The 26,161-nt window shown below is 43.2% G+C and overlaps 2 protein-coding genes across 9 annotated transcripts in view; one reads left to right on the top strand and one right to left on the bottom strand.

Annotated features, from left to right (window-relative positions):
- Window positions 1-18,934, bottom strand: part of Ttll5 (tubulin tyrosine ligase like 5) — a 256,735-nt gene extending 237,801 nt beyond the window's left edge. For 6 of the 8 annotated variants that reach the window (XM_005343377.3, XM_026780184.1, XM_026780181.1 and 3 more), the window contains exons 1-5: window positions 18,774-18,934; window positions 17,185-17,356; window positions 11,063-11,169; window positions 2,013-2,095; window positions 342-448 (exon numbers count right to left, since the gene is read on the bottom strand). In XM_005343377.3, coding sequence (XP_005343434.1) covers window positions 342-448; window positions 2,013-2,095; window positions 11,063-11,169; window positions 17,185-17,258 — 371 coding nt within the window. In that variant the 5' untranslated portion in view covers window positions 17,259-17,356; window positions 18,774-18,934. Of the gene's footprint in view, window positions 1-341; window positions 449-2,012; window positions 2,096-11,062; window positions 11,170-17,184; window positions 17,357-18,773 lie in introns of those variants that run through there. The other 2 variants (XM_026780195.1, XM_026780197.1) reach the window with 2 other exon arrangements.
- Window positions 18,935-19,216: 282 nt separating this feature from the next.
- Erg28 (ergosterol biosynthesis 28 homolog) overlaps window positions 19,217-26,161 on the top strand; it is an 8,379-nt gene continuing 1,434 nt past the window's right edge. The window contains exons 1-3 of the mRNA XM_005343376.3: window positions 19,217-19,388; window positions 21,698-21,858; window positions 24,171-24,261. Coding sequence (XP_005343433.1) covers window positions 19,351-19,388; window positions 21,698-21,858; window positions 24,171-24,261 — 290 coding nt within the window. The 5' untranslated portion in view covers window positions 19,217-19,350. The remainder of the gene's footprint in view (window positions 19,389-21,697; window positions 21,859-24,170; window positions 24,262-26,161) is intronic.

Genomic DNA, 26,161 nt, shown 5'->3' with positions numbered 1-26,161 from the left:
AACAAAAAACAAAAAAAAAACTCCATATTAAGACAGGAGTTGAGTTGCTCTTTAGCAGAAAAGCCAATGTGACCATGGGAGAAGAGGCGAGAAAGGGGACCTCACCCACTGGAGACACATACTGTGAACCACCTCAATTTTAGGACAGAGAAATGGAAATTGTCTCTTTAAAACCTTTCACATCTCCATAGCCCTTGAAGAGTCTCCACCTCCCAGGGATAGGAACACCTCAGCCTCCAGCATGTGCTATGATACTTCCCAAGTTCCCCAAGAACACTGCATCTCTCCTCTGGCTACGCGTTCCAATGACAGCAACCTTTAAATACCGCGAGGAGCTTTACCTGGGGAAGTGATTAACTTTCTGTGCTTCAGAGAGGGTTCGAAGTAAGAAGGGCTTCAGGTGGGATCCTGTCCACATCAGGTTATAGTCAGTGCTGCTCGGGTGAACCTAGTCACAAAAGACACATGGAAAACAAATGAACAAAAATAAGCAGCAGCCTATCTCCAGAAGAGCAATGACAGAGAAAGTCAGTGGTTTCTCATCTACAGAGGACTCGGCATGACCCCGTTACTATATACAAGCCTATTATCACAGCAAACAAGATGAGGAGGGTTAAAGAAAGGGGGAGCTGGGAGGTCGCATACACAGACAATAAAATAAAGTAAGCCTTCTGGGCAAGTCAGTGACATCTAATACACTTCCATATCAAAGTATGCCTCAGAACCGAGCTCCAGACTCCTTCTGTTCCCAGGCATCCCTTATGTCCTTGTAGATCCTAACTAAAGCCAGACCTGGATGACTCAGCGGTTAAGAGTAGGTACTGTTTTTTGCAAAGGACCTAGGTTCAATTACTAGCAACTATACTGGGTGGCTCTTAACCACCTATAAGCCCTAGTACAGGAGATGCTAATGGTTCTAACCTCTATGGGCACCTACACTCTCATGCACATACCCACACATAGACACGCAATTAAAAATTAGAACAGTAAATGTAAGAAAAAGCGTTAAGCCTTAGATTTCCTTTAATCATTCATTAGAATGCATTTGTCCATTCATTATTAATTGTGTACTCTGCCCATATAACACACTAGGACAATGGCAAATGATTTAGATAGAAAAGCAACAAGCCGGCATCAATAGTATGCGGTCCCCAAGTGCCCCCTATTGGTACCAACTTATAATAAGCAGCTAGTGACCAGACTTTCATCAGTGGTCTCTGAATATCAGTAGTGGTGGACTTTGTAGCATCCTTTCAATGACAACTGTGCCTATCCCTTTCAATGACAACATCTTGTTTTTGCAGAGTTCTTAGGGGAATGACTTGCTCCAGGATAATAAAGCACCTGCCATCTGCCCATCTGCCCTCTTCTCCACTCCATAAGATCTATAACCTAAGTTGGTCCAATAATTCTATCACCAGAAAAAGAACAAAGACAATGAATGGAGCCCGTAACTTCCAAAGCAGTGTGTTGAGATAAAACTCGAGAGTCCTGCCCGTCAGTGCTCGAGGCTGCTGTGGCCTCTCCCTTCTATAAAAGCCTCGGCGCCTATGAGCCACCCTCTCCATAGCACACTGCAACTCTGTCTTGGTTTCAGTGACAGAGTCTGCTTCTGTTCTGTGCTACCAAAGAACCCCAACTAGGTATCAGATGACGTCTGATGGGCAACTAACTCTGCCCGAACCTAAGAACCCCAACTAGATATCAGACAATATCTGATGGGCAACTGTGCCCAAATCTAAGAACCCCAACTAGATATCAGACAATGTCTGATGGGCAACTCTGCCCAAATCTAAGATCATTACAAGAAAAGGGGAGGGGGAATCCTGTGGAAATGCTTCCCATGTACCACAAGGAGAAACTGCTGGCAGTATCAAGTTCTGCAGAGTCTCTAATCACTGGTCCCGTGCGCTTCCTAGCGCTGCCTCTGCGGATGGATAAAGTCAGTTAGGTAGCTAGGATTTTGGCTTTTGAGGCGATTAGGTGAGGTGAGGTTGTAAAAATGAGCTTACTTCGTGAAATCCATGGGCTGTCAGAATGCTTCGCACCAGGCGACTGTCCGTTCTCACAATCTTATAAGACAAATGATAACGTTCTAAACAAAAACACAGAATCAAGTTCAGTAGGCAGAAAGTTTAATTGTAAAGACAAAAATAAACAGCAAAATGGAAACTTGATTGATGTACTCAATGGTGTTAGACTGCTGTCCTTAAAGTAACTACAAACAGCTGAGGATTAGAGCCAAGGTTTCCTTGAATATATTTTTAGTACTATATTGTGATGGGAAAGGATCCCATACTAGGATGTGTGTGGAGGACACAGGACAACTCTGTGAAGTTGGTTCCCTCTCACGTCCTTTCACTGGGCTCCTGGGACTGTTCAGGTCCTCAGGCTTGCAGGACAAGCACTCCATACTCTGCACCATCTTGCAGCCAAAGACCAAGAATTTTTAAGCTAAGAGATAGTGGGATTCACTCAATACAGAAAGGGGAACAAAACCTACATCATCTTTGTTTTCACTAGTTTCCAGGTGAAATTTAACAATGCTTTCAGGCAGTGGTAGCACATGCCTTTAATACCAGCACTTGGGAGGCAGAGGCAGGCGGATCTCTGTGAGTTCAAGACCAGCCTGGCCTACAAAGATGACTTTAAAGATAGCCAGGGCGACACAAAGAAACCCTAACTCAAACATCCAAAAGAACAACAACAACAACACTTTCAATGAGGAGTGTAGGCATCAAGGGCGGGCAGTGTGACTCTGCTGTTGTGGCTCTGTCACCAAGTGACAGATGCTAGGCATTAAGTTCACTTAACAGTTGTTAATATTCAGAGTACTTATAAGTTGTGGTAGTTAACAAATGACTAATAAAAATTACATATGACTTGAATCTGGGGGTTGGGTTACATTTTTATTTTTTAGTTTCTTGACACAAGGCTATATTCGTAGCCTCAGCTGACCTAATACTTACTATGTAGCCTATAGTAGCCTCAAACACACACTCCTACAGTCAAGGATGAGAGGCATGTACCACCACATCCAGCTATTTGTCTTTTTAATATTTTAATTATTGTATTTCAACATAATTCATTTCCTTTCTAATCATTCGTCTATTTTTCCACCTTAAAATCATTACTCTGGGGAAAGCCCTTGGACTTTTTGAGACTGAGAAAGAGGTCCGCTGTACTTAAAAGGCTACGAGCACTGCTCCAGACAGCCCTCTATGTCCTCAAATGCTGACTGCCAGAACATCTTAGACCAGGGGTCTCTTCAATAGGCAGAGACGAGCAGGGACCTCCAACCGCCCCCTTTAAGACAGGCCCATACTACCAGTGCAGCTTGGCATGAGCCTCCTGCCCTTGTATGCATTTCCTCCTGGCCCCTGGAGACAGAACCTGTGCCTTGACCAACTAAGAGGAAAACCTGTAATCACGTGAGCATTTACTCTGAGGTACAGCACTAAATCTTTCTATATGCTCCTACAAACTGAGAATGTTAGCTAAGAATTCTACAGGAACTCTTTTTGCTATTGTTTTTTCCAGACAAAGTTTACATCAGCCCAGACTAGAGTGAATTGATGCTCCTGCCTCAGTCCCTCAAGTGCTGAGGTTACAGACACAAACCTGAACACCTGGCTCCGGATCAGTGCTTTTAAAGGGCCATATCCTAAACAACTCTGAATGAGAACAGTGCAGATATCTGCAAATAGGTAGCACAATGTTCAGCTCCATCATCAAAGGCAACTACGTTTTTGAAGAATTTATATGAAAAGCTTCGTAAACCCCTGCTGTGCCCACAGACACATTAAGTGGCCTGCTATAACCTTTGGTATGCACTCAATGCAAAGTTGACTCATAAAGATGAGTGTGGACAAGCCAGACTTTCTCCTAAAGCCCACAGGCTTTTCCCAGCAGCCCCCCACCATTTCGTTGTCTTTATAAAATCACCGTAAGAAAAACAGGCAGAATCCTATGCATTTGTTTCTGTGCAGAACAGAACGTCAAGAGCCATGCAGAATGCTGAGACTGGAAGCCGGGAGGCTTGAACCATCCTTTCTGACCCAAGACAGAAATGGTCAAAACTGATTAGAAACGTGTCACAATTAGCTTAAGTGGGCTCTCAAGGGACAAGTCTGAGACAATCTAACATAAAAGTGACAAAGCAACAAATAGCTAGATGGTAATGCAATTACAAAACAACCGCAAATCCCTCCCCACGACAGCAAGGTGGGATGCTAGTTTGCTTCTGCTGCAGTAACAAACATGCCTGTAGCTTAAATACAAATGTGCAGCCCCCAACCTCCCCCCCCTCCGCAGTAACACAGGCCCACCAGTCTAAGGCAAGGCTGTGACAATCAGGCTGTGCTCCCTTCTGTGGGCTCCCGGTGGGATATGGGTCCTTTACTTTTCAGTTTCCAATGGCACCTCCACCCAGTGCTTTGTGGTTTATTGCTCCCTTTCTCACTTTCAAAGGCAATGGTGGCAGATCTAGTCTTTTTTCACCTTGTACCACTCTGGTCCTACTGGCTCCTCCTTCCGTGTTAAGGAACCCTCTGGTTGCACTGGACACTCTGGGCTAATCCAGGCTAATCTTCTTACTTGAAGGTCAACCAATTAGCAACTTTAATTCCCCTTTACTATCCAAATAGGTTTATATTCACAGGTTCCAGAGATTAAGACAAAGGCATATAAGGGACCCTACCAGAACTCACCCTTTGTTCCCTAAGATTCATACTTCTCTCACATGCAAAATAAACTCAACCCGTCCCAACATCCCTGTCAACACAACCCAAAGTCTAAAATCTAATCTAAATTTAGCACCTCAAAATTTTCAAATCTCATCATCTAAATCAATACAGTTCACCTTGGTACAAAACTGGTCTCCATCAGTGGACTTGAGGCAAATTATTTGCTCCCCAAAGACAGTACCTAGAACTCCAGCTACATGGAGGCTGGTTCAAATACAGTACCTAGAACTCCAGCTATGTGAAGGCTGGTTCAAATTCAGAGACAATTTAAGGAGGAAAAAAAGAGTCACAATATGGACTAGGGTCTAGCATTTAAATCTGCAGGCTGAGTAAAGCAAACTCCCATCTCCAATGGGGGTGGGCGTCACTCACTCCATTGAGAGCTTAAGGAAAGGGATGGCAGTGCTCATTCTCCTCCCTCTCCTTTCCCAAGATAAACTTAAGCTAGAACTGCGACTGCAAACTGAACCTGCCCACTGCCCAAGAAAGAACCCCTGTGCCTCTATAGTCATCCACGTGGAAACAGGAGGCAGGACTTGATCCTTTGGATACCAGCAAACTGCCAAATATCCTGCTTCTCACCCCCTGAAGAACCTTCACATCAGTTCTACCACAGACTGAAACTTCTTCCCCCCTAAATGTTCGCATGTACCCCAAGAAGTAACATAGAATACTAGTTCAAGGTTGGCTGCAACAGAGCAGACAAAAACAAGGAACCAGCTATTAGCACAGAGGTACCCAAGACAATAATGACATCCCTAAGGGACTTAGAAAAACAGCATGAGGCGGAGCTGGAGAGGTGGCTTGGTGTTAAGAATACTGGCTACTCCTGCAGAGGCAGCAAGGTTGGTTCCCAACACTCAAAGGGCAGCCAAAAACAGCTGGATCCGGGGGGGGGGTCTGATTCTGGCCTACACCCACACTTTACACACACAGTACACTCACATACAGACAAAACTCAAGTATAAAATTAGAAGAAAAAAATTTAAAAATAGCATGGGGTGTGAAGGTGTTATACACCTAAAATCCCAGCACTTGGGAGACTGAGGCAGGAGAATCTAGAATTTAAGACCGGCCCAGGCTACAGAATGAGAACCCAGAAGGAAGATATAAACGATACATTTGATTTTCAAAATACATGAATAGAGCCAGCAAGAGAGCCTGGCCATCTGAATTCAGTCACAGGAACCCACACAGTGGGAGAGAATCAACTCCTCAAAGGGGTCCTCTGGCCATGCATGTGCACACTCACATCCCCTCTCTAAACACAGATATATATAAATAAACACTTTGTTAAGACACCAGAAACACTCTGCAGTGGCTTCCCAGAGGGGCTGTCACCTACTATCGGAAAATCAGTTCTACACGCCAGTCATCCAGAACAGTATTTACCAACCACATCTGACTAACCAGCATTTCAAATGTGACAGGATGACAAAGGACCACAATTTTTTTTTACTTCAGTTGATAGGATTAAGTTCCTGAGATGGACTATGTAATAAACCGGTGTGGTGGCACAAGTCTGAAGTCCCAGCAATGAGAAAGCGGAAGTAAGGGAACAGAAGTTCAAAGTCAGCATGGGCTCTATGAAATTCTGATCAAACACAGACAAACAAACTAAGTAAATTAAATAAATAAAATGGTGTCTGATTAACTAGAACGCAGGCCAGGGTAGCTCCCTGGGGAAGAACATGATCTGGGCTCCATCCCCGGCACCAAAATATAAAACTCAAGAGTCCAAGAGTAAGAAAATAGAAATGTAGATTCCAAAAATAAGAATGTAGAAATAAAGAAATATAAAGTTGTAAGCCTGGGAAAATGACAGCAGGCTGTCAGCAGCTTTCTCGACAGCTTGAGGATTAACTATTAACAGTGGGTTACTCAGCTTCACAACCCAGAGCTCTCTCTGTCTGCAAGGCTGAAGTGGCCTCTGCAAATTGAGGTCAGCTTTCAGATAACCCCTGAGCCACTCATGACCAGCAACTGATGCGAGTGAGCTGAGTTAGCTTTTAAAAGATAGGATGGACCTGACTTTTTGGTTGTGCATTTTCCCATACCCTTCATGCTACGTGAAACTGGCAGTATCAGGGGAAGTGCAGAGCTTTGGTAAACACCATCAGAAAAAGCCAGAAAGAGACAAAGGGCTAAATACAAACACTAGTTTAACAGAAAACCCTGTTACTAGAAATTGAAAAAAATAAAATAAAAGCAATTTGTATCTGAGTTTTACCTTAAGATTGTAAAAATTCTTTTGTTCATGCCTAATGCTTATTGCTTCTTGCTATAAAAAAGGGGGAGTTTGGAAACCGTTCATTGCCACAGCCTCACAAGTCCATCTCCGGCTGTAGTCTTAGCTAGCTGATATGCTTTTTGTGCCACAAGGAGATTTTTTTTTTAATTTTTTTATATTTTTTCCTGGAATAAAGTTTGTTTCTGGTGTAATAGTCTTTGGTGGTTTGTCCCCCATCTCTGCAAGACCCCCGTGGACTCAACAAAAACCAAAGAAGACAGGCTGGAGAGCTCCAGGCCAGCCTGTACTACAGAGTAAGACTGTCTCAACAAACAAAGCTAGAAAACACCTGTGGAACAACTCCATGAATTTACTTTTTCAAATACAATGTGTACACATATCAAATACTTCCAGAAAGAATTCTGTATCAAGTTGAGACACTGCTGTAAGTGTAAAAAGCACATTCAATATAAAATTTTGTGAGTTTTTATATTGAATAAATGTGAAAAATTATTATACTGGGATAAATTGGGTTAAATAAAATTCATTATTAAAGCTAGCATCACTTTTCCAATTTAAAATTACACATGTAGCTTGCATCACACTTCAAGTGCTGGTCTACAAAAATTCAAATTCACTACATGGACATGATGGGAAGGTTATAAAACGATACTCATTCTATGAGATATTTACTTTAAGCTGGAAATGCCTGTGTTACTACTAAAAACCAATCCTATTTACATGTGAAAGTACATACAATCAGGGAGGGGTTCTATGGAAGAAAAAGCCGTATTCCTAGAGTATTTCACAAATAAAATATAAAAAGAATATAAAATCAAATTAAAACTTACAACAGATATACAGAACTGCGAAGTCAGCGTGTACCACTATGGGGTCAGAAGAACATAGCTAATGCCCCCGGATAACTTCTCAGAGGGTTTTAACTACTTAAGACCTGAGCAGACTGCATGACCTACTATTTTAGAGATGAAAAAAATCGCAGATCAATTGTGCTTCATTTAAAAAAAAAAGCATACATTAGCAAAAGTCATTAAAACTGTCATTTACATAAAAGTAAAAAAAGTTAAACCTCAAAGAACATAGAGAAATAAAGAACAAAAACGATTACAAATGTAATCGTTTTTAACGTTTTCTGTTTTTCCAGTTGGGTCTTGCTAAGAAGCCCAGACTGCCGTTCAAATGAAAATCCTCCTGCCTTAGTCTCCATAATGGTAGCTACAGACAAGAACCACCAGGACCTTTATCTATGGAAATGGCAATTTAAAAGGCTTGGATTCCAGAAAACACCGACAGACTGAACTATTATTTTACATGTATGAGTGTTTTTCCTGCATAGGTGTATGCACTCCATGTATGTGCAGTGCCCCTAGAAGTCAGAAGAGAGATGGAGCCCCTGGAACCTTTAACGAATGGGAATACAGAGATTTTGTTGTTTGTTTTAGCACAAGCAGATCAAGAGCAGCATATTTTGAGGGGATTGTTACTTCGTTACTTCTGCTGGTTTTAACCACATTTGTATTTTGATCAAATCATATTTAAGGGATTTTCTCAGCAGTGTTCAGTCATTAAGGCTTTAGAGGAAAATGAATAAATCCTGTCCCTTTAAAAGGAAGGCTAGCAACTTGCTGAGGGGATTAGAGCACAAGGGCCCTTGGGAAGTAAGTAAGTAAGTCTATAGTTCTCTCTGAAATCACTTATTATGAGGTCATTTAAAAATAGAGCAGCCCCTATTCAACAAGAGGAATAAGCAGTCTAAGTTTTGATTGCCTGTTATATACCAGACATTAAACAATCTCATTTGCTCCTATGATGCCTGCAAGACAGAGAATGACCCCATTTAACTAACAGTGAAACTGGCAGAGAGACTTGAAGTGATCTGTCTACGATGCACTACTTCATGCCCAAGCTGAGAGAGACATGAACTAATGACCAAAAACACAAGTACGGGCTCTGTCATTTCACCTGACAGTGCTGATCCACATCCTCCTAAGCTTTGAAAACAGCTACAGCTTAACCCTGGGACTCAGAGCTGAATCTGTCCACACCTCAAAGGCCAGTATTTCAGAGACAGCAAAGTTAATCCTAAAATTAGGTAGACTTGCAAAGAAACTTGAACAACCAAAATAATCCTGACGAATTCCCCATTTCAAAACTTAAAATACACTGGGTGTGGCTGTGCGTGCAATTCCAGCACTTGAAGGCAGAGGCGGGATGGGAGAGAGCTCAGTAACTAAGAGCATCTGCTGAGCTGCAAAGCACCCAGATCCAGTTCCCAGCATGCACTCAGTGGCTCACAACCATACTTATTTACTTACTTACTTATTTATTTATTTTTATTTATTTTTTTTAGTTTTTTAGTTTCTCGAGACAGGATTTCTCTGTGTAACCGCTATGACTGTCCTGAACTCACTTTGTACACCAGGCTGGCCTCGAACTCACAGAGATCCACCTGCCTCTGCCTCTCAAGAGCTGGGATTAAAGGCGTGTGCTACAGTTCTAGAGGCTCCATCTCTCGTCTGAGTTCTAGGGGCACTGCATATACATGAAGTACAAACACATATGCAGGAAAAATACTCATAAAATAAAAATAAATAAATTTTTAAAGAATAATTAAGTGCTGGAGGCAGAGGCAGGTGGATCTCTGTTAGTTTGAGGCCAGCCTGGTCTACAAAGGGAGTTCCAGGACAAGCTCCAAAGCTACAGAGAAACCCTGTCCCCCCCCCCAAAAAAAAAGAGTACAGAGATTTTTGACAATAGTGCCATTCAATAGGAAACTCAGAATATTCTCTTGAACTATTTGTGCTGGGACAACTATATGTCAACACATAAGAATGATGGCAGACTCTACCTAACACTAAAAAAACAAACTCAAGATGGATCAAAGACTATTCAGCTCTAAATATAAAACCTTAACCCTAAGTCACATAGAACAATTCATGTTAGGCAGTGGCTTCTCAAACACAATTATTAAAGGCATAAAAAACAAAATATAGGTAAGCCATGTGCTATCAACACTAAAAAACGGGCTACTGAGGAAAAAACAACTCACAGAAAGCAAAGCCTGCAAAAATATCCTATAGAATAGGGGAAATGAAAACCATACATTTGATAAAGATCGAACACTCTCACGACCCAGTAACTACAAACCTCAATTTGTAAAATAGGGGCAAAGGCTTGAACAGATAGTTCTTCAAAGAAATACAAATAGCAAAATACACATGTAAATATTTCCAGTGTTGTTTAGGCATTAAGGAAGTGAAAATCAAAAACACAGGGAGATACCACTTCAGTCTCCAGAGGACTCCCATCTATGAAATGAAATGTCTAGCAGCTGATGAACGGATGAATAAGATGTGGTAAGTGCATTCCGTGGAATATTATCTAGGTAGGACATGAAGGACAACATGAACAGACTGGAAGGCTGACACAAGGGCCATGTATGTGGTTCCATCAGTGGTTTCCATCCTTCCTTTAACAGTTCCCCATGTTGTGGCGACCCCCAACCACAAAATTATTTTTGTTGCTATTGCATAACTGTAACTTTGTTACTGTTACAAATCGCAATATAAATATTTTTGGAGAAAGAGGTTTGACAAAGGGGTCTCAACCCGCAGGTTGAAAAGCACTGATTTATATGAAAATACAAAATGTTTCCATGGGAAAATCCATGGAAACAGAGAGATTAGTAGTTGCAAGGCATTGGTGGTGATGAGGAAGAGAGAAGGGCTGCTTGAATGCAGATAGTGTTTACTTTGTAGATGAAAATGTCCTCAAACTAGGCGCCAGTGATATATGTGAAGGAATAAATGCTAAATAATTGTACACTCCAAAATGGTCAAATAGTACTTCTGGAATGTGCAAATAATTACAATTTGAAAAATAAACACATACACATAATTCTGAGAAACTCAGGAAACAATTTTAAAAACTATGAATAGTATTTCAAGTAACAAGCCAATGCATGTTCTCATGGCCAAGGCCTCCCTGTGTGTATGACAAACTAACTTTTTCTAAAGTGGTCAGGATCAAACCCAGACCTTCCTTCTATGGGAGCAGTTACACCTACCTCCAATTACTCTAATATTGTTGTCCTTTGTCAAAATAGCTTCAGCATGGAAAACCAAAACTGGAATTCTCCTGCAGCCTCCAGTCCACATGATACATGGGTGATCCCTACAGGCATAATAAGACACCGCATTAATTCACAGCTCTAAATATGAACAGCCGGAGTAGGTGGCTATGGCTGTCCCCACTCCATACTTGCAACTAAACAGAACCGTCACATTATGCCTCTTAACCATTTCCCACACAATGAGCACAACTGTCTCAGTTACTTGCCTGAGGCCGTACAACTGTCAGGTGTAAGTAGAGAATTCAATGTCAGCCTTCTTCCAGGGCCTTGCTAAGAAATCACATTTAGGTAAAGTTTTGCATAGTGCACATTTTAACTCTTTGAGAATGCTGGCCAATCCATTCCTTAAATGGACTGAGATCTACTCCTATGTATCACTCTCTGAGAAAACTCACAAGATCACACAAGCCAGACCACAGACAGCAGGGCCAGGCTATTCCCTCCAGATCCAAAATTTCAACAGCCACACCCTGGCCAGAACACAAATCTCAGAAACTGGGCAGCCTTGGGCCTTGCCTTGAACTGCCAAAGCTTCAAAGTGAAGAAAGCAAATACTTTATTTAGTTTGTCCTCTTTTTTCTAGTAAAAGAAACATGGATGCTTGCTGTTCTTGATGTCGGAAGCAGACAAGAGTGTTGTTGCTCTAAGTTAGCTTCCGATTGTGTGATAAAACACAAAGATCAAAAATAGCTTAGGAAGAAAGGTTTTCTTTCAACTTACATGTTCTGATAACAGTCCATCACTGAGGAATGGAAGCCAAGGCAGAAAACCAAGCAAGGCAGGAACCTGGAGGCAGGAACTGAAGTCTAGCCATGGAGGAGTGCTGCTTACTGGCTTACTTCTCCTGGCTTGCTCAGTCTGTTTTCTTATTCAACCCAGGACCACCTTGGAGTGGACCCTTCTACATCAATCATTAATCAAGAAAAATGCCTTCACAGACTTGCCTACAGACCAATCTTATGGAGGCATTTTCTCAATTGAAGGTCCCTCTTCCTAGATGGCCTTAACTTGTATTAAGTTGATAAAAAAACAAGAACAAAAATCTAACCAATACAGTGCCATTTGTGAGAAATGGCATTTACAGAGTCTATTAAAAAAAAAAAAAAAAACAAGATGGATGTTTTGTGTAGTAATGAGGTGAGCAGGCCTGCTTTTTGTCCCGCCCGACTCCCACTCGGCTAGCTTTATACCTGAAATAACAACACACAAATTGTATTCATTTAAACACTGCTTGGCCCATTAGTTCTAGCCTCTTATTGGCTAGTTCTCACATCTTGATTAACCCATTTCTAATAATCTGTGTAGCACTACAAGGTGGTGGCTTACTGGGAAAGATTCATCATGTCTGACCTGACGGCTGGCTCCATTGCGTCTGCCCTCACTTCCCTTCTTCCCAGCATTCTGTTCTGTCTACTCCACCCACCTATGTTCTGACCTATCAGGCCAAGCCATTTATTAATTAACCAATGAAAGCAACTGATAGACAAATGACCTTCCCACATCAGTTTTGTTTTGTTTTTCAAGACAGGGTTTCTCTGTATAACAGCCCTGCCTGTTCTAGAACTCTCTCTGTAGACTGGGCTGGCCTCAAACTCACAGAGATCTGCCTGCCTCTGCCTCCTGAGTGCTGGGATCCAAGGCATGTGCCACCATTGCCCGGCACAAAATAGATTTTGTGTATGTGGTTTGTTCGCTTTTTGATCTTAAGCACATGTAAAATGTAGATATGAATTTCTCTTCTCTCCAAATACATTTTCTGCCCTACACCCCTTCTATGTCAGTAGACACAGGAAAATAGGCAGAGTCTGGAAAGTAGCCAGAAGACTTTGACAATCTGGCACTAGCTACAGGCTGGTACCACGGTGCCTTCACATCACAGACAATAGATTACACCGCAGTGAAGAAGGCCTGACAAGACTTGGCCACAATGAACAGATCCACAGCTGCGGAGAGCCCAGACCCTGGCTGTGGAAGGCAAATCCCTGACAGAGACTCTTTCCACTCATAGTCAATGAAAAGACAAAGAGAGAGATAAACTATTAAGGGAATTACTAGCAAAGTAACCTAAGAAGCACTTTGGGTAGATGTTAAGCTGTCGTTAAAAGCCATGTTCCCTGACAGAGGTCAATTTCAACAAAAAATAAACATCTTTTTCTTAAAAAAAAAAAAAAAAGTGACATTCACACCAGGTACTAAAGGAAAAAAATTCAAATTGATTAGGAAACTAAAACTTGGAAGTTTAAATCTTTTTTTATACCTGAAATTGGTATACATTACGAAATTTGCTTTGTTGGGTATGGAGGTTTATCTATTTCGTCTTATGTGTATAAATGTTTGCAGCATGTTTGTGTACACACCACATATGTGCCTGAAGCCAGAAGGTGGTGTCAGACTGCCTAGAACTGGAGTTTCAGAATGTTGTAAGCTACTGTCTGGTCACTGGGAATTGAACCAGGGCTTCTGAAAGAGCAGCCAAAGTCCTTAACTGCAGAGCCATCTCTCCAGCCCCATAAAAAAACATGTGACTGATCCTTCCTGAAACAAACCAACTGTGTGGCTGACTTTATGAAATCCTAAGAACACACTCACTCCTGGGAGGCAGACAGAGGTGTAAAGCAGCGCCAGCATCTTGCTGCTGTGCCTTCTTCACACAGTGCCCCATTAAAATGCCTTCCCTTGCTACTGGCCTTTTAAGCTGACATAATGCCACCTTGCAGAATAGAAATTAAGATTACTAACTTGTTTTCAGTGACTAAAGAAGCCTTACATCAAGTTCTTACATGGAAGTTTCCACGGCTACATCAAAGCTGGAGAACTTCTGTGTATTTGATATCTGAAATAATGCTATGTAAAATAAGGACAGTGTCACAGTTAGCTTCAGTCATCACCACAACACACCTGGACAAAGGGAATCTCAACTCTGGAATGTGAAGCCAACAATGACAGGCTATGTGGTGCTCCTAAGCCTGAGTCCAGGACTGTAATGCTTTAATAAAACCCAAGGATCTGATCAGACTTAACAGATGTCTATAAGCATACAACAACTCAACGGCTTTAGATGGTGTGAGCCCTTCTAACTTTTATAACTTCTAAAATATAAGCCTACTGCTCTAGATGTAAAGAAAACTACTTTTAGTTTTTGTACTAGTTGGTTTTTTGTTAGCTTGACACAAACCTAGACATATCTGGGAGGAAGAAACCACAACTGAGACAAAGACTCCGGCAGAATGTACTGTAGGCAAGCCTGCAGGACATCTGAATTAGTGACTGAGGTAGCCCACTGCAGGCAATACCGCCCCGGGCAAGTGGTCCTGGGCCATATAAGAAAGCAGGCTGAACAAATCTGAGTGACAAAGACAGTGAGCAGTGCTCCTCTAAGTCTTCTGCTTCAGTTCCTGCCTGTAGGTGCCTGTGGCTTCCTGCCTCCAGTTCCTGCCCTGACTTCCCTTCACCGTAGACCTGTGATCTGGACATATAAGCTGAAATAAACCCTTCCTCCCCATACTGCCTTTGGTCATGGTGTTTTATCACAGTATCAGAAACCCTAAGTCAGCTTCTCAGGGTATAAAGCAAGTATCTGATAAACTGGGACATTAGCTGATGAAACCAGAGTAAACACAAAAAATAATAGGAGTCTGCAAAAATTCTATGGATTTAGATGAATGTTGGGAAGAGAACAGCCTGTGTTTTCCATAAAATCTCTAGATATTTAACATTTCTCAATTATGAATATAAGCCAACAGTCACAGTTGTATTGGATTTTCCATGCTCACCACCTAAGCTTCTAGTGAGAGATTAAAAAAACAGAGTGGAAGAACAATTTTGGTTGGCGTTTAAAATTTTGTAAAATGAGTAAAAGACAGTACACTGAGAGCAAAATGGCACATGAAGACAGAGAGAGTTGCCCACTTAATTATCTAAAAGGGAATGACCCAAATACACTGTCAAATCATTATAATTTGCTATGAACCTAATGACAGTCATAAGTCTTTCCTCAAAACTTAATTAATGCTTCAATTATTTTTCGAACTCTATTGACTTCTATCTTATAAAGTCTACAGTGAATGCAGTAACCAATGCCTTACATTTATATGGTGCTTCACAACTTTACGAAGTAATTTCATACATAGTATTTGAACCTAATCACATTCCTTCCAATTAGCCTGGCAGTTACTCAGGTCATAGAGTACATATTCTAAAGGAATAAGAAACACATCTTAAAATAGGAGTGGTGACTCATTCATACCTATAATCCCAAGCACTCAGCAAGATGAGGCAGGAGGATTGCTATGCATTTGAGGCCACAATGGGTTACCTAGTGAATTTCAGGACACCCTGACCTCCAGATTACGGTTAGGTGTTTATTTGTTTACAAATATATATGCATACATTTGTGTGTATATACATTTATAAAAGGATAATAAAGAAAAAGACATGAATTTGGAGAGGGGGAGTAGGAGAGGGAGAAATGATGTAAATACGGTAAATACATGAAAGTTTAAAATATATTTTAGTAAGCTATCTTAACATTAAATCGGCTTAATAATTAAATAAGTTATCTCAACAATAAATCAGCTTTTCTCTTTTGTATCATGCAAAAACACGAAAAGTAAAACCCTTCAAAATCCAGGAGGGCTAAGCTCAGACCTCAACCCATCTCTTCTCTGTAAGGGCTCTTGAAGATCTTTGAATGAGTTTAACAAAGTAGAAACAACATCTTCAAATTAAAATCTTTCAATCTCTACATTACATGAGCCAATCCACCATCTCCCGGAGCTGCACTTGGCAATGTTAATCATTTTCATTATGAGGATTCAGCAATCAAGAAAACTGACTCTTGCAGGGAGGTGGTGGTGGTGCCTGCCTTTAATTCCAGCACTTGGGAAACAGAAGCAGATGGATCTCTGTGAGTTCAAGGCCACCTTGGTCTACAAAGCAAGTTCCAGGACAGCCAGGACTACACAGAGAAACTCTGTCTGGGGAAAAAAAAAAAAAACAAAAAAAGAGGAAGTTGACTCTTAACCTAAAACTCCAGAGAGCCAGCGCCACAGGCTGCAGAACTCTCACATCCTTGTAGGAGTTGCTGAGGCTCTATAGTTGTAAGGGATTTTGAAAAAACTAGTATAGTCAAGGTCAGAACTCAGGATCATAACTTTTCATCCATCTCTAAAACTTTCAAAATCTCAAATTTTCAAATTATTAAATACTATGGTCAAAGTGAACCTGGCACGAGGCTGGCAAGGTGGCTCCATGCTGGTCACCACATGTGACCTGAGTTCGAGTCCCAGAACCCACATGGTGGAAGGACAGAACAGACTCCGGCAAGCTGTGCTCTGGCCTCCACTGCATGGCAGCATGTGTGCCCCAACCCAACACACATGAACACTAAAATAAATAAATGTAAAAAAAAAAAATTTAAGTTCACACAATGGGGCCAGGGAGATGGTTAAACAGTAAGGCTGGCGACCTGAGTTCAATCCCAAAACCCACAAGAAAAGAAAAAAAGCCAGATGCAGGGACTAGAGAGATGGCTCTACAGTTAAGAGAGCTTCCTGCTCCTGCAGAGGACCCAGGTTTATTTCCCAGCTGCAACTTCTGTAACCCCAGCTCCAGGGGATCCTATGCTCTCTGGTCTCCTCAGGAACCTGCGGGCCCATGGTGCATATAAACTCAAGCAGGCACATGCAAGCCTTTGAAAACATGTAAATATATTGTTTCAAAGCCAGATGCCAGATGTAGTGGGAGCACAATAGGAATGAGACCCTACCTCAAAAACAAAGTAGAAAAAGGAAAAAAACAAAAACAAAAGAACAAATAAATAAATAAATAAATAAACCACAAGCTCACCCGAGCTCCTACTTGAACTTTACAACATCTAAAGCTGATATTCTCTCACAAGTCTGGAAACATAGAGCCCAGCCTTTACATTTCTGAGAGCCGAAGGGGAAGTGAATAACAGGATGTTGACTTCAGTCACAGGGGGACAACACCAGACAGGGATGCTGGCTATGAGCAAGAGAAGCAACTTTCCACCCCAAGGGCTTGCTATGACTTACTCTTGGTTTACCAGGTCCTCATCCTCTGAGGATGATGCTGTTTCCTCCAGGTCCCGGGCCATCACAACTGGCATTTCCTTTAGGGTTTGTCATGCAGTCAACAGGCAGAGGCCTCAGAGACCTTTCTTCCTTGCAGTTTCACTGGATCAGACAATTTGGATAGCACAGACTCCTGCAAGAAAGTCAGAGGATTTCAAATATAATGCAGGTAGGCACTTCAGGGTTTTGGGCACAATCTTTAAAAACAAATGAAAAGGAATATATTCCTAAATATTATCCAAACTCTAGAGGCTCACCTTCTGCCACTGTGCCCCTCAAATGCCATAAAAACCAAAATTATTTTTTCTTTTCTTTTGGTTTTTTGAGCCAGGGTTTCTCTGAGTAGCCCTAGCTCTCCTGGAACTCAATCTGGAGAACAGGTTGGCCTCAAACTCTGAGCTCTACCTGCCTTTGTCCCCCACCCCCACCCCTTAGTGCTGGGATTAAAGGCATGTACCACCACATCCAGCTTAAGATTTTTTTCAAACACAGTGTCTCTGCTGTATCTAAAAGCTATTACTAAATTTGAGTTCCTCACTTTTCATATATGGCAAATGTAGCATGCACCAAAATGGACAGCTCTAGGGCACTCTGACATGGAGAGCTGGCTGCTTAAATTTAGACAAGTCTTTGCTAGACGAATCTGATGAAGATCAAAACAAAAATTCAAGGTCCACAACACTTGTGACTATTTATACAGACTCTGCCACAAGCAAACAAATATGGCGCTAGTTTCTAGGAAAACCAATTCAACTTAACTTTTAATAAAAGTGTAAAGAAAATGTTTCCTCTCACCAGGAGTGACAAACAGCTGAGGAGTAGGGAGCCAAACACTCTTAATAATTATTCTGTTACTAAAAAAAAAAAAATTACACATTTTAATTCAAACCTAAAGTAGATATTAAAAATAGGACATTGTCAACTCTGCATTTTTAACTTCAAACTTTCTATGGAGGAAAAGTTCATGTTCGCTGTTTTAGAAGAAATAGAAACACATAGGAAAAACGCTCATTACTCAGAGATAATCTATTTGGGGCAATTTTCCAAACTTTTGCTTGTCTATGCATACACAAGACCAAGCAAACGAAACGACTGCAGCAGGCGGCAATAGCTACACATCTTCAGCAGAAATCGGCAGCATCTGGCAACCTCAATGATTCTTTTCGGATGATTCCTAAAGGGATGTCTCGATCTTTCCCAAAATGCTTAAGCGTCTTTTAAGTTAAACTAAAACCTCCAAGCAAGAAGGATGCCCACCTTCCCTTGGCTCCTTGACGAGAAAGACAGACAGGGTGCTCTGACGATTAGAGACACTATGCCCAAGGAAGTCCTTGTCCCTCCGGGGATCTACCGCCGGCTCCACCCCAGCTCACCCCAACCCTAGGCAGCTCCGCAGGTGCTACGCGGGCAAGGACGCGGCTACTGTGCAGCAGCGCTTCTGCCCAGCACGCCCGGAAGCCAACAGCTGCTCCGGGGCTCGGAGGGAAGCGCAGCGGCGCCCACCCAGCCTTGGGGCGTACCTCCCCGGAGCGCGCCCAGCAGGCGTTTACCTGTCTCATCTTCTCGTAGCTCGGGGCTGGCAGGCGGGGACCGCGCTCTGCTTCACCTCCCTCCTCCTTCCCCAGTCGGAATCAACGCAGCCGCCGAAGGCTGCTTCCCCCGTTACTACAACAACCAACAAGCAACCGCCCGCTCGGAGCCACTGCGCAGGCGCCTGCCAGCGGCGCGAACAACGCTCGACTGCGGGCGCGGACGAATGGCGTCATCACGGCGCGCCCGGGCGCCGGCGTAGAGCCAGGCCGTCTCCAGAAGGATTTCTTGGCTCCTCTACTTTTCGCGTTTTCCCCACCCCTAAAAGGCTTACTCCAAACCCAGAGTTCCGCCGCGCTCGACAGAAGGGTTTACCGCGTGAGCGGCGCAGCGGGGAGAGGCTTAGGCGTCCGCAACCGCTGATTGGCAGCAAAGGGGTTCACTCCCTATCGCCTGCTCGAACTGAACGAGCCCAGCCAATCGGAGTGAGGACTGACAGGAACGACCCAATCCTAGAGCTGGGACTGAGGTTGGGGGCGGGGACAGTGGCCCGAGTGGACTTGGGACTGGCGCTGTCCTGAGGGAGCTGGGTTGTGGATGCTGCTGGTTCTCGTGCTGCAGTACTGGGTCGTCAGGTAGGAGAATTTGGAATGGGATGTAGGTATCCGTTTTGCAAACGAATGAGACTATCTGAAGAATTTAGGAAAGTGGGGGTTGCCTGGAAAGCTACCTTTTGGGAGGGGAAGGAATCTAGAAACGATGTCCAAGGGGGTGCTAGGAAAATGGAGAGCGTTTGCTAAATTCTGGGGACGGGTGAATGAACGAGCAGTCACTTTGAACCTAGCTCTGTGCAGGGAGCTTTCTCGTTTTCTCGTGTAATTCTCCAGTAACCCTTGAGATAAATGTTTATATCCCCAATTTACGGATGAGAAAACTGGGGCTGTGGAGTCTCAGTGACTTGCCTGAGACCCCAGAGCTGAGTAGTGAAGCTAGGATAGGAATCCCTCTTTCCTGATTGCTAATTAGCAGTGCATCAGCGCTGAACTGGGTCTGGACAAAATTTGACAATTGATACTGTAAACCCCGCCCCTCCCATCACCTCAAAACTCCAGGGAAATGGTTTTGAAGAACTGGTAGAGCAATACGGAAATACACTGGTTGTGTCTTCATCAGCTCTCTACTGAGATTTCTAAGATCTGTAGAATGGAAGGCATACAGTCTGCGTTCTATTGAAAGGGAGTATGTGTGAAGGTGCAGCTTTTTTAACTAAGTCAAATTGAGTCTGCTGTTGACAAAATAAAGAGAAGTGGATCTTGGCCTTGGCTGTGAATGTTTGTGAGGGCCAGAGACTCGATAGACTGGGAAAGTCTGTGTTTGGGGCCTCTGTTTCCCCTGGATTCACCATTCTTCTCCTGACGCCCTGTTTAGTTGGATTTTGGTCACTTCACTTTACTATTGGTGCTGGGTTGTGTGGATTCGTATGGAAACATACTACCACAGTGATAAAGGCAGCCTGATAGTTTCTTACAGCTTTCAGGACAAAGAAGTTAGCCTGACAACAGACCAATGAAGGGCCAAAATTATGGTGATCATGATAAATTTATCTCCGTAGGATTCATTTAGATCAAACTGATGGAAATCACTACTCAACGAGGCATGATCTAAAAAAAGGTTATAGAAACTCGCTCTTCTACCATCTGAAGACAACAGTGTTTCTGGTGTGTTTAGCTTCCTCAAAAACAATGGGAATTTGGCTGTGCATAGTGGTACACGTCTTTAGTTCCAGCACCCAGGAGAAAGAGGCGGATGAATCTCTGAGTTCGAGGCCAGCCTGGTCTATATAATGAGTTCCAGACCAGCCAGGGCTACATAGTAAAAACCTTTCTCAAAACAAGTAAATAAATATTTTTTTTAAGATGGGAACTTCATCAAAATATTCGTCGGGAGGTAGTATTTACACAGAATCATTTCAACAGGCCATGGCACTCTGCCATGTATTAGCTATGTAACCTAAGCAAATCACTTAGCTACTAGTTCTGAGCTCCATTTGTAAAATGGAAATACTAGTAGTGCCTGCCTATGGTGATATAGGTAGTGAGTGAAATACAATGTTAGATACGTGAGGCAAGTATAGGGCACCAGTTCCCCCTAACTGATAACTAGTGTAGTTTTTCTTGCAGCCCAACGCCAAGCCAAGGAAGTTTGTTTTAAAAAAAAAAATCTTTTTAGATAGTTTTAGTTTATGTAACACTATGTATCTGGGAACCAAACAGAGGAAAACTAAGAATACCAGTTGGTCAACCACACCATAGCTTCCACTCAAATGGACAGTACAGCTTCTATAAGTTTGGAAGTATGTCATCAGTATCCAGGTATCTGAGTAGATTTAGAACCACCTTTGAGCCACTTGTATTGTAAAGGAATGGCTTGAAGAGATGAAGACACAGTACTGATTCCAGGCAAGGGGATGGAATGCTGGCTCACAGCAGTACTGTGCTTTGGGGGATGACTTAACATCGTGCTGCAAGATCACTGTTCACTCACCCTCACTACAGTGACTGAGCAGTGGCAGCAGCACAAGCTTCACCCAGAAACCCATTCTGTCATTTTATAGAGATATTAGTCTACCCCATTTCTTCTGCTCCCCTTCTTGCCATTTCTTTCCTGCTAGGATTCCCACCCATTGCATTCTTTTCTAGTCTCGGTCACTCTGAACAGAGTTCAGCATTCCTCCGCGTAGGGCAGGTATTCCTAGGCATCATGTCAAGTGAAAGCGGTGTGGCAAGAAAACAGGTTGCTCCAGAGGACCGAGGAGGAGTCTGTGACGTGTTCCGCCAGCGTCCCTCGGACCAGCTCTTGCAAGTGGGACCCAGACTAACCCCGGAGGTGAGAGAGCCGTGGTGGATGAGGAAGTACCTTCATTTTGTCCTCTTTGTTTTCCAAGGCAGCACACCCTCTCTGTGAGGGGAATCATGAGCCGCTTCCTGAACGTGTTACGAAGCTGGCTGGTTATGGTGTCCATCATAGCCATGGGGAACACGCTCCAGAGCTTCCGAGACCACACCTTTCTCTATGAGAAGCTCTACACTGGCAAGCCAAACCTTGGTAAGAAGTCAAAAGAACATGCCTGTAATCCTAGCGCCCAAGAGGATAGGGCAAGAAGATTGAGAGTTCAAAGCCAGACTGGTCAATTTGGTGAGACCCTATATCAAAAAGTAAATGTATTGTCGGGCATGGTGGCACGCACCTTTAATCCCAGCATTGGGAAGGCAGAAGCAGAACTCTGCAAATTCGAGGCCAGTCTGGTCTATAAAGTGAGTTCCAGGACAGCCAGGGCTGTTACACAGAGAAACCCTGTCTCGACCTCCTGCTCCCCCCACCAAAAAAAATTAATTAATTAGAATAACAAAAAGAAAATAATGTAAAGAAATGTATTCTGTGTAGCACTGGCCTACCTGTTAATTTCCCAATTGGGCTATAGATCTGAACAAACCAGGCTACTTAGTCTATGAAAACACAGACACTTCTTTCCATCTCCAAATCTAATCATTCAAACCTGCCTGGGACTCTAGTTCTAGAAATATCCTACTGGTTCTGTTGTCTAATCCAGTCTTGGTAGCCACTAGAGAAATAGAATGTGTGGGAAGAACTTGACCCTTTTTTCCCAGTTATCTCTGGGCACCTCTTCATTCGGTTGACACTACCCTGGACAATGGATGTGTTCAGATTCTCCTGCATAAAGACAAGCAAGGAAATAGAGTGACATATTGACTCTGGGGTGCTATTCGAAAGCCATAAATAGACATTTTACTGTTTCTCAGTGCCCTCATCAGAAATCAGGGCACGGCACACATGGCCCATCATCTGTGTAACAGGTAGACAGTTACCGAGCCAAGATTTTCCCAATCTTAGCTCTGGTCCAAGTGAATTCTCTAAACCCCTCCAGATTGCTCTCTGAAAGTAAACCTTCCAGCTCACAGTGACCTTTCCCGACTCATGAAGCTCTCCACTGCATATCTCTTCTCTGCAGCTGGCACTTGGCGCCATTGGCACGGGGGTACTGGGAGCTGCAGCTCTGATTGACAGCAGCTCTGTCACACTTATAGCTAACCCAGATCCAGGCTCTGACCTACTCATTCCTCTGCAGCACGTAGGTAGAAATGAAATTAAGTAGGCTGAGGCTTACTTTGAACAAAGTTCAGATATAATGGGCGTCAAGGACCTGGGAATGTGAGCAGGAAGGACTCTTTCTTGCTGCTCAGTTGCTGTCCCAGGTGGTCGTGGAACTTGTATAGTTGCACATCACAGAATATTAGAAATTATCTGGAAGTGAAGAGGGCATCTTCTTGCCCAGAGAGAGAGAGACAGAGAGACAGAGCGTGTGCACATGTATGTTGGCAGAACAGTGCTCTAGTGGTCCAGACATGTAAACTTTCACTTGATCCTTGTCAAGTTTTGAGTATATCACACTAAAGGAATTTCTTCGGTCTTCATTAGAAAAGCCATGAGCTTGGTTTCTAAAGAATGTATGGCCAAATGGCTGACGTTAGAAGTATTTTCTCATTACGCTCTAAAAGGTCCTTGGTGTGAATTTAGCAAAGTTATCTGCATTTCCAAAGGCAAACGAATTTTTTAAGCCCAAGTGAAAGTTAATAAACTTCTTGGTTGTCGACTTTGTTCATTGATTCCCACCCCACCCCACCCCTAGTGCTGGGAGTCAAACCCAGGACGTCTTAAGAGAGATCAGCAAAAGAACTAACTGTTTTGCAGTTTGAACATTTGAAATCCACAGGGTACTTCAGTTCACTGGCTCTATAAGTTACGCAAGCAGGCTGTTTCTAGAAAGTACTCATGACTAGAGAATCTGATAAAACTCATGAAGTGTACAGAGTGTGGGGTTTTTATAAAACTCCTTCGGGTGACACAGAAAGTGCCACTGTTACAGGGAAATGTGACTTGAATCTTCAAGGCAAGCTATTTAGTTCAGCAGTATCGCGATCAAGCTACCAAGAGCAGAGACCCCAGAACCCTGAGAGAGATAGTATTTTTACACTTCTGTGTGCACAAGAAGCCATCCTGGTTTGTGCATCATCGCAACAGAGCAGATCTGAGACCTCTGAAAGCCCATGCCTTGAACACATCTATGCTGGTGCTGGTGTCTGGTCTCTGGAAGTCTACAAAGTCTGTCTGTCCTGCTTGGCATCTGTGTGTTCAGACCATCTCTGCAGCATTCCTTTCCAACTGTAGGCATCCGAAGTGGATGGAGCAGCACTCAATTCCTTCCATTCCGCTCCTCAGGAGCCCCCACAGGGAGGTCAGGCTGGGCTGCCATCTGTCTCACCAGGGAAGTAGACTAGCTTAGGGCAAAGCTCACTTTGGCCCTCCCCTTCTCACCACTCTCGTTCTTTACTACACAGTGAATGGCCTCCAAGCCCGGACCTTTGGGATCTGGACACTGCTCTCATCGGTGATTCGCTGCCTCTGTGCCATTGACATCCACAACAAAACGTATGTCAGGGGAAAGAAGGCCTTTGGCTTCCTTTTGTTGCCAGTCAGGCTCCACGCATGTGCACTGCCCTGCTATTGGGACCTGTTAAGTCACTACGGCATTAGCATAGAGTATAGAGAATGAGAGTCCTGCCGCACCATTCCTTCCAGGCCTGAAATGCCTTTAGGCCTGACAGAGCATAGCAAATGACAGTGCCATTGACTACTGGCCGGCATCGGACGTCTTGACTGGAACCCACCTCTCTTCTATAGAAGTAGAATGCTGTGCTCAGTTTAGTCTTGGAGTATTGTTTTCAAAGTGCTGCTGGATCAAATGAAGGCCCTTGGGTACAGTCAATATATCCTCTAGCCCTGAACTACATCCCTAGTCCCATACATACGTTTTGCACAATCCTCATTAATCAGGAACGACCAGAAATCCATGAAAAGAGAGAAAATCACAAGTAAGCTGAAAGAGGCCCATCCATGAAGAAGTCAGTCATTATGGGAAACATGTATGCTGCCTCTCCAAAGAGTAAGATGAAAATAAACAGGGGCAGGCCATCCTGGCCTCTTTTCTAGATGATGCCATACCCAGTCTTGGCCACTGGAGGGGGCTCAAGCTTTCTTCCCGGCAGTAATCACTATCTCGGTTGAAGCAGCCATTGCTCAATTCACTGGGTGAAGCTGTCAAAGGGCCAACCTTACACTGAAATCTTTTTATCTTGTCCCTCCCCCTCGGCATCTGGGGAAGAGAAAACAACAAGATTTATGGCTCCTCTCTGGTTTTTCCAGGAGCTTTTACCTACATGACCTTGCCTCAGTCTCTCAGCAGCCCCTGGGGAGAGAAGGTAGTGATTTTCATTACTGGTTTTGTAATATAAATATTAAAAACTCAATTAACTTAAGCAGAGGGAGACCAACTCAAGTGGGATTTGAAGCAAAACTATTAGCCCTTTGATCTTTTCCATCTTTATTTTTAATTTTTTTTTTAAACTTGAAACTGGATTACATGTCCTAGATTGGACACATATTTTTAGAAGCAGTATGGTTTAGTGGAAACTGCCGGGGGTCAAGAATGAAAGCAAGGAAAACACATTCTGCTCTCAGTGTTGCCGGTAGCCGGGTTTGTTGTCTGCTCTCATCTATAAAATGATAAGAGATAGCTGTTCTTCCTCTCTGGGTGAATGAGGAGAAGGGAGGATGGGATAATCATTTTGAAGACCCAGGTATAAGGGCTGCAGCTTCTGTTTGCTGTGCACGGAGAGTGAACAGAAGTTCATTCTCACCGTCACCCCTCAGAGTTTTCCCGCCTCCAGCCCAGAGCAATTGCAAATGCTGAGTTAATGTTTCCAGTCACTTCTAGCTTAGGACTTTGATCCATTGCCCTCTGACATGCGGCCTGAGCTTATTCCCTCCCTAATCAGAAACACACACACACACACACACACACACACAACATGCACCAGCATGGTAAAAGCCAATTTAAGACACTGGGTACTTTTGAAAAGGGGAGGGAGGAGAAGGCAGTCAGGGTAGGCTAAGGGTGCACAGATGTTTCCATTTCTGTAATGTTTATTTCTTCGTAATATAAAAGTATCCACCTGGGGATCTAGCTCAGAGTCAGAGTGCTCGCCTGGCATTCATTAGTCCCTGAGTGTGATCCCCAGAACTAAAAAGAACCAAAAGTGTCCAAATGTGAAAACCGGTAGCTACGGCTGAGTCTTGGTCACACTGTGCTTCGTTAGTTTACTTGGAGTGTGTCCTAATTTTTTTGTTTGTTTGTTTTTCTTTTTCTTTTTTTAAAATATTTATTTATTATGCATACAATATTCTGTCTGTGTGTATGTCTGCAGGCCAGAAGAGGGCACCAGACCCCATTACAGATGGTTGTGAGCCACCATGTGGTTGCTGGGAATTG

The sequence above is a fragment of the Microtus ochrogaster genome, chromosome 1, assembly GCF_000317375.1.
Source record: "Microtus ochrogaster isolate Prairie Vole_2 chromosome 1, MicOch1.0, whole genome shotgun sequence".
NCBI lineage: Eukaryota > Metazoa > Chordata > Mammalia > Rodentia > Cricetidae > Microtus > Microtus ochrogaster.
Note: the sequence above shows the minus strand (reverse complement) of the source record. Positions and strands in the feature narration are given on the sequence as shown.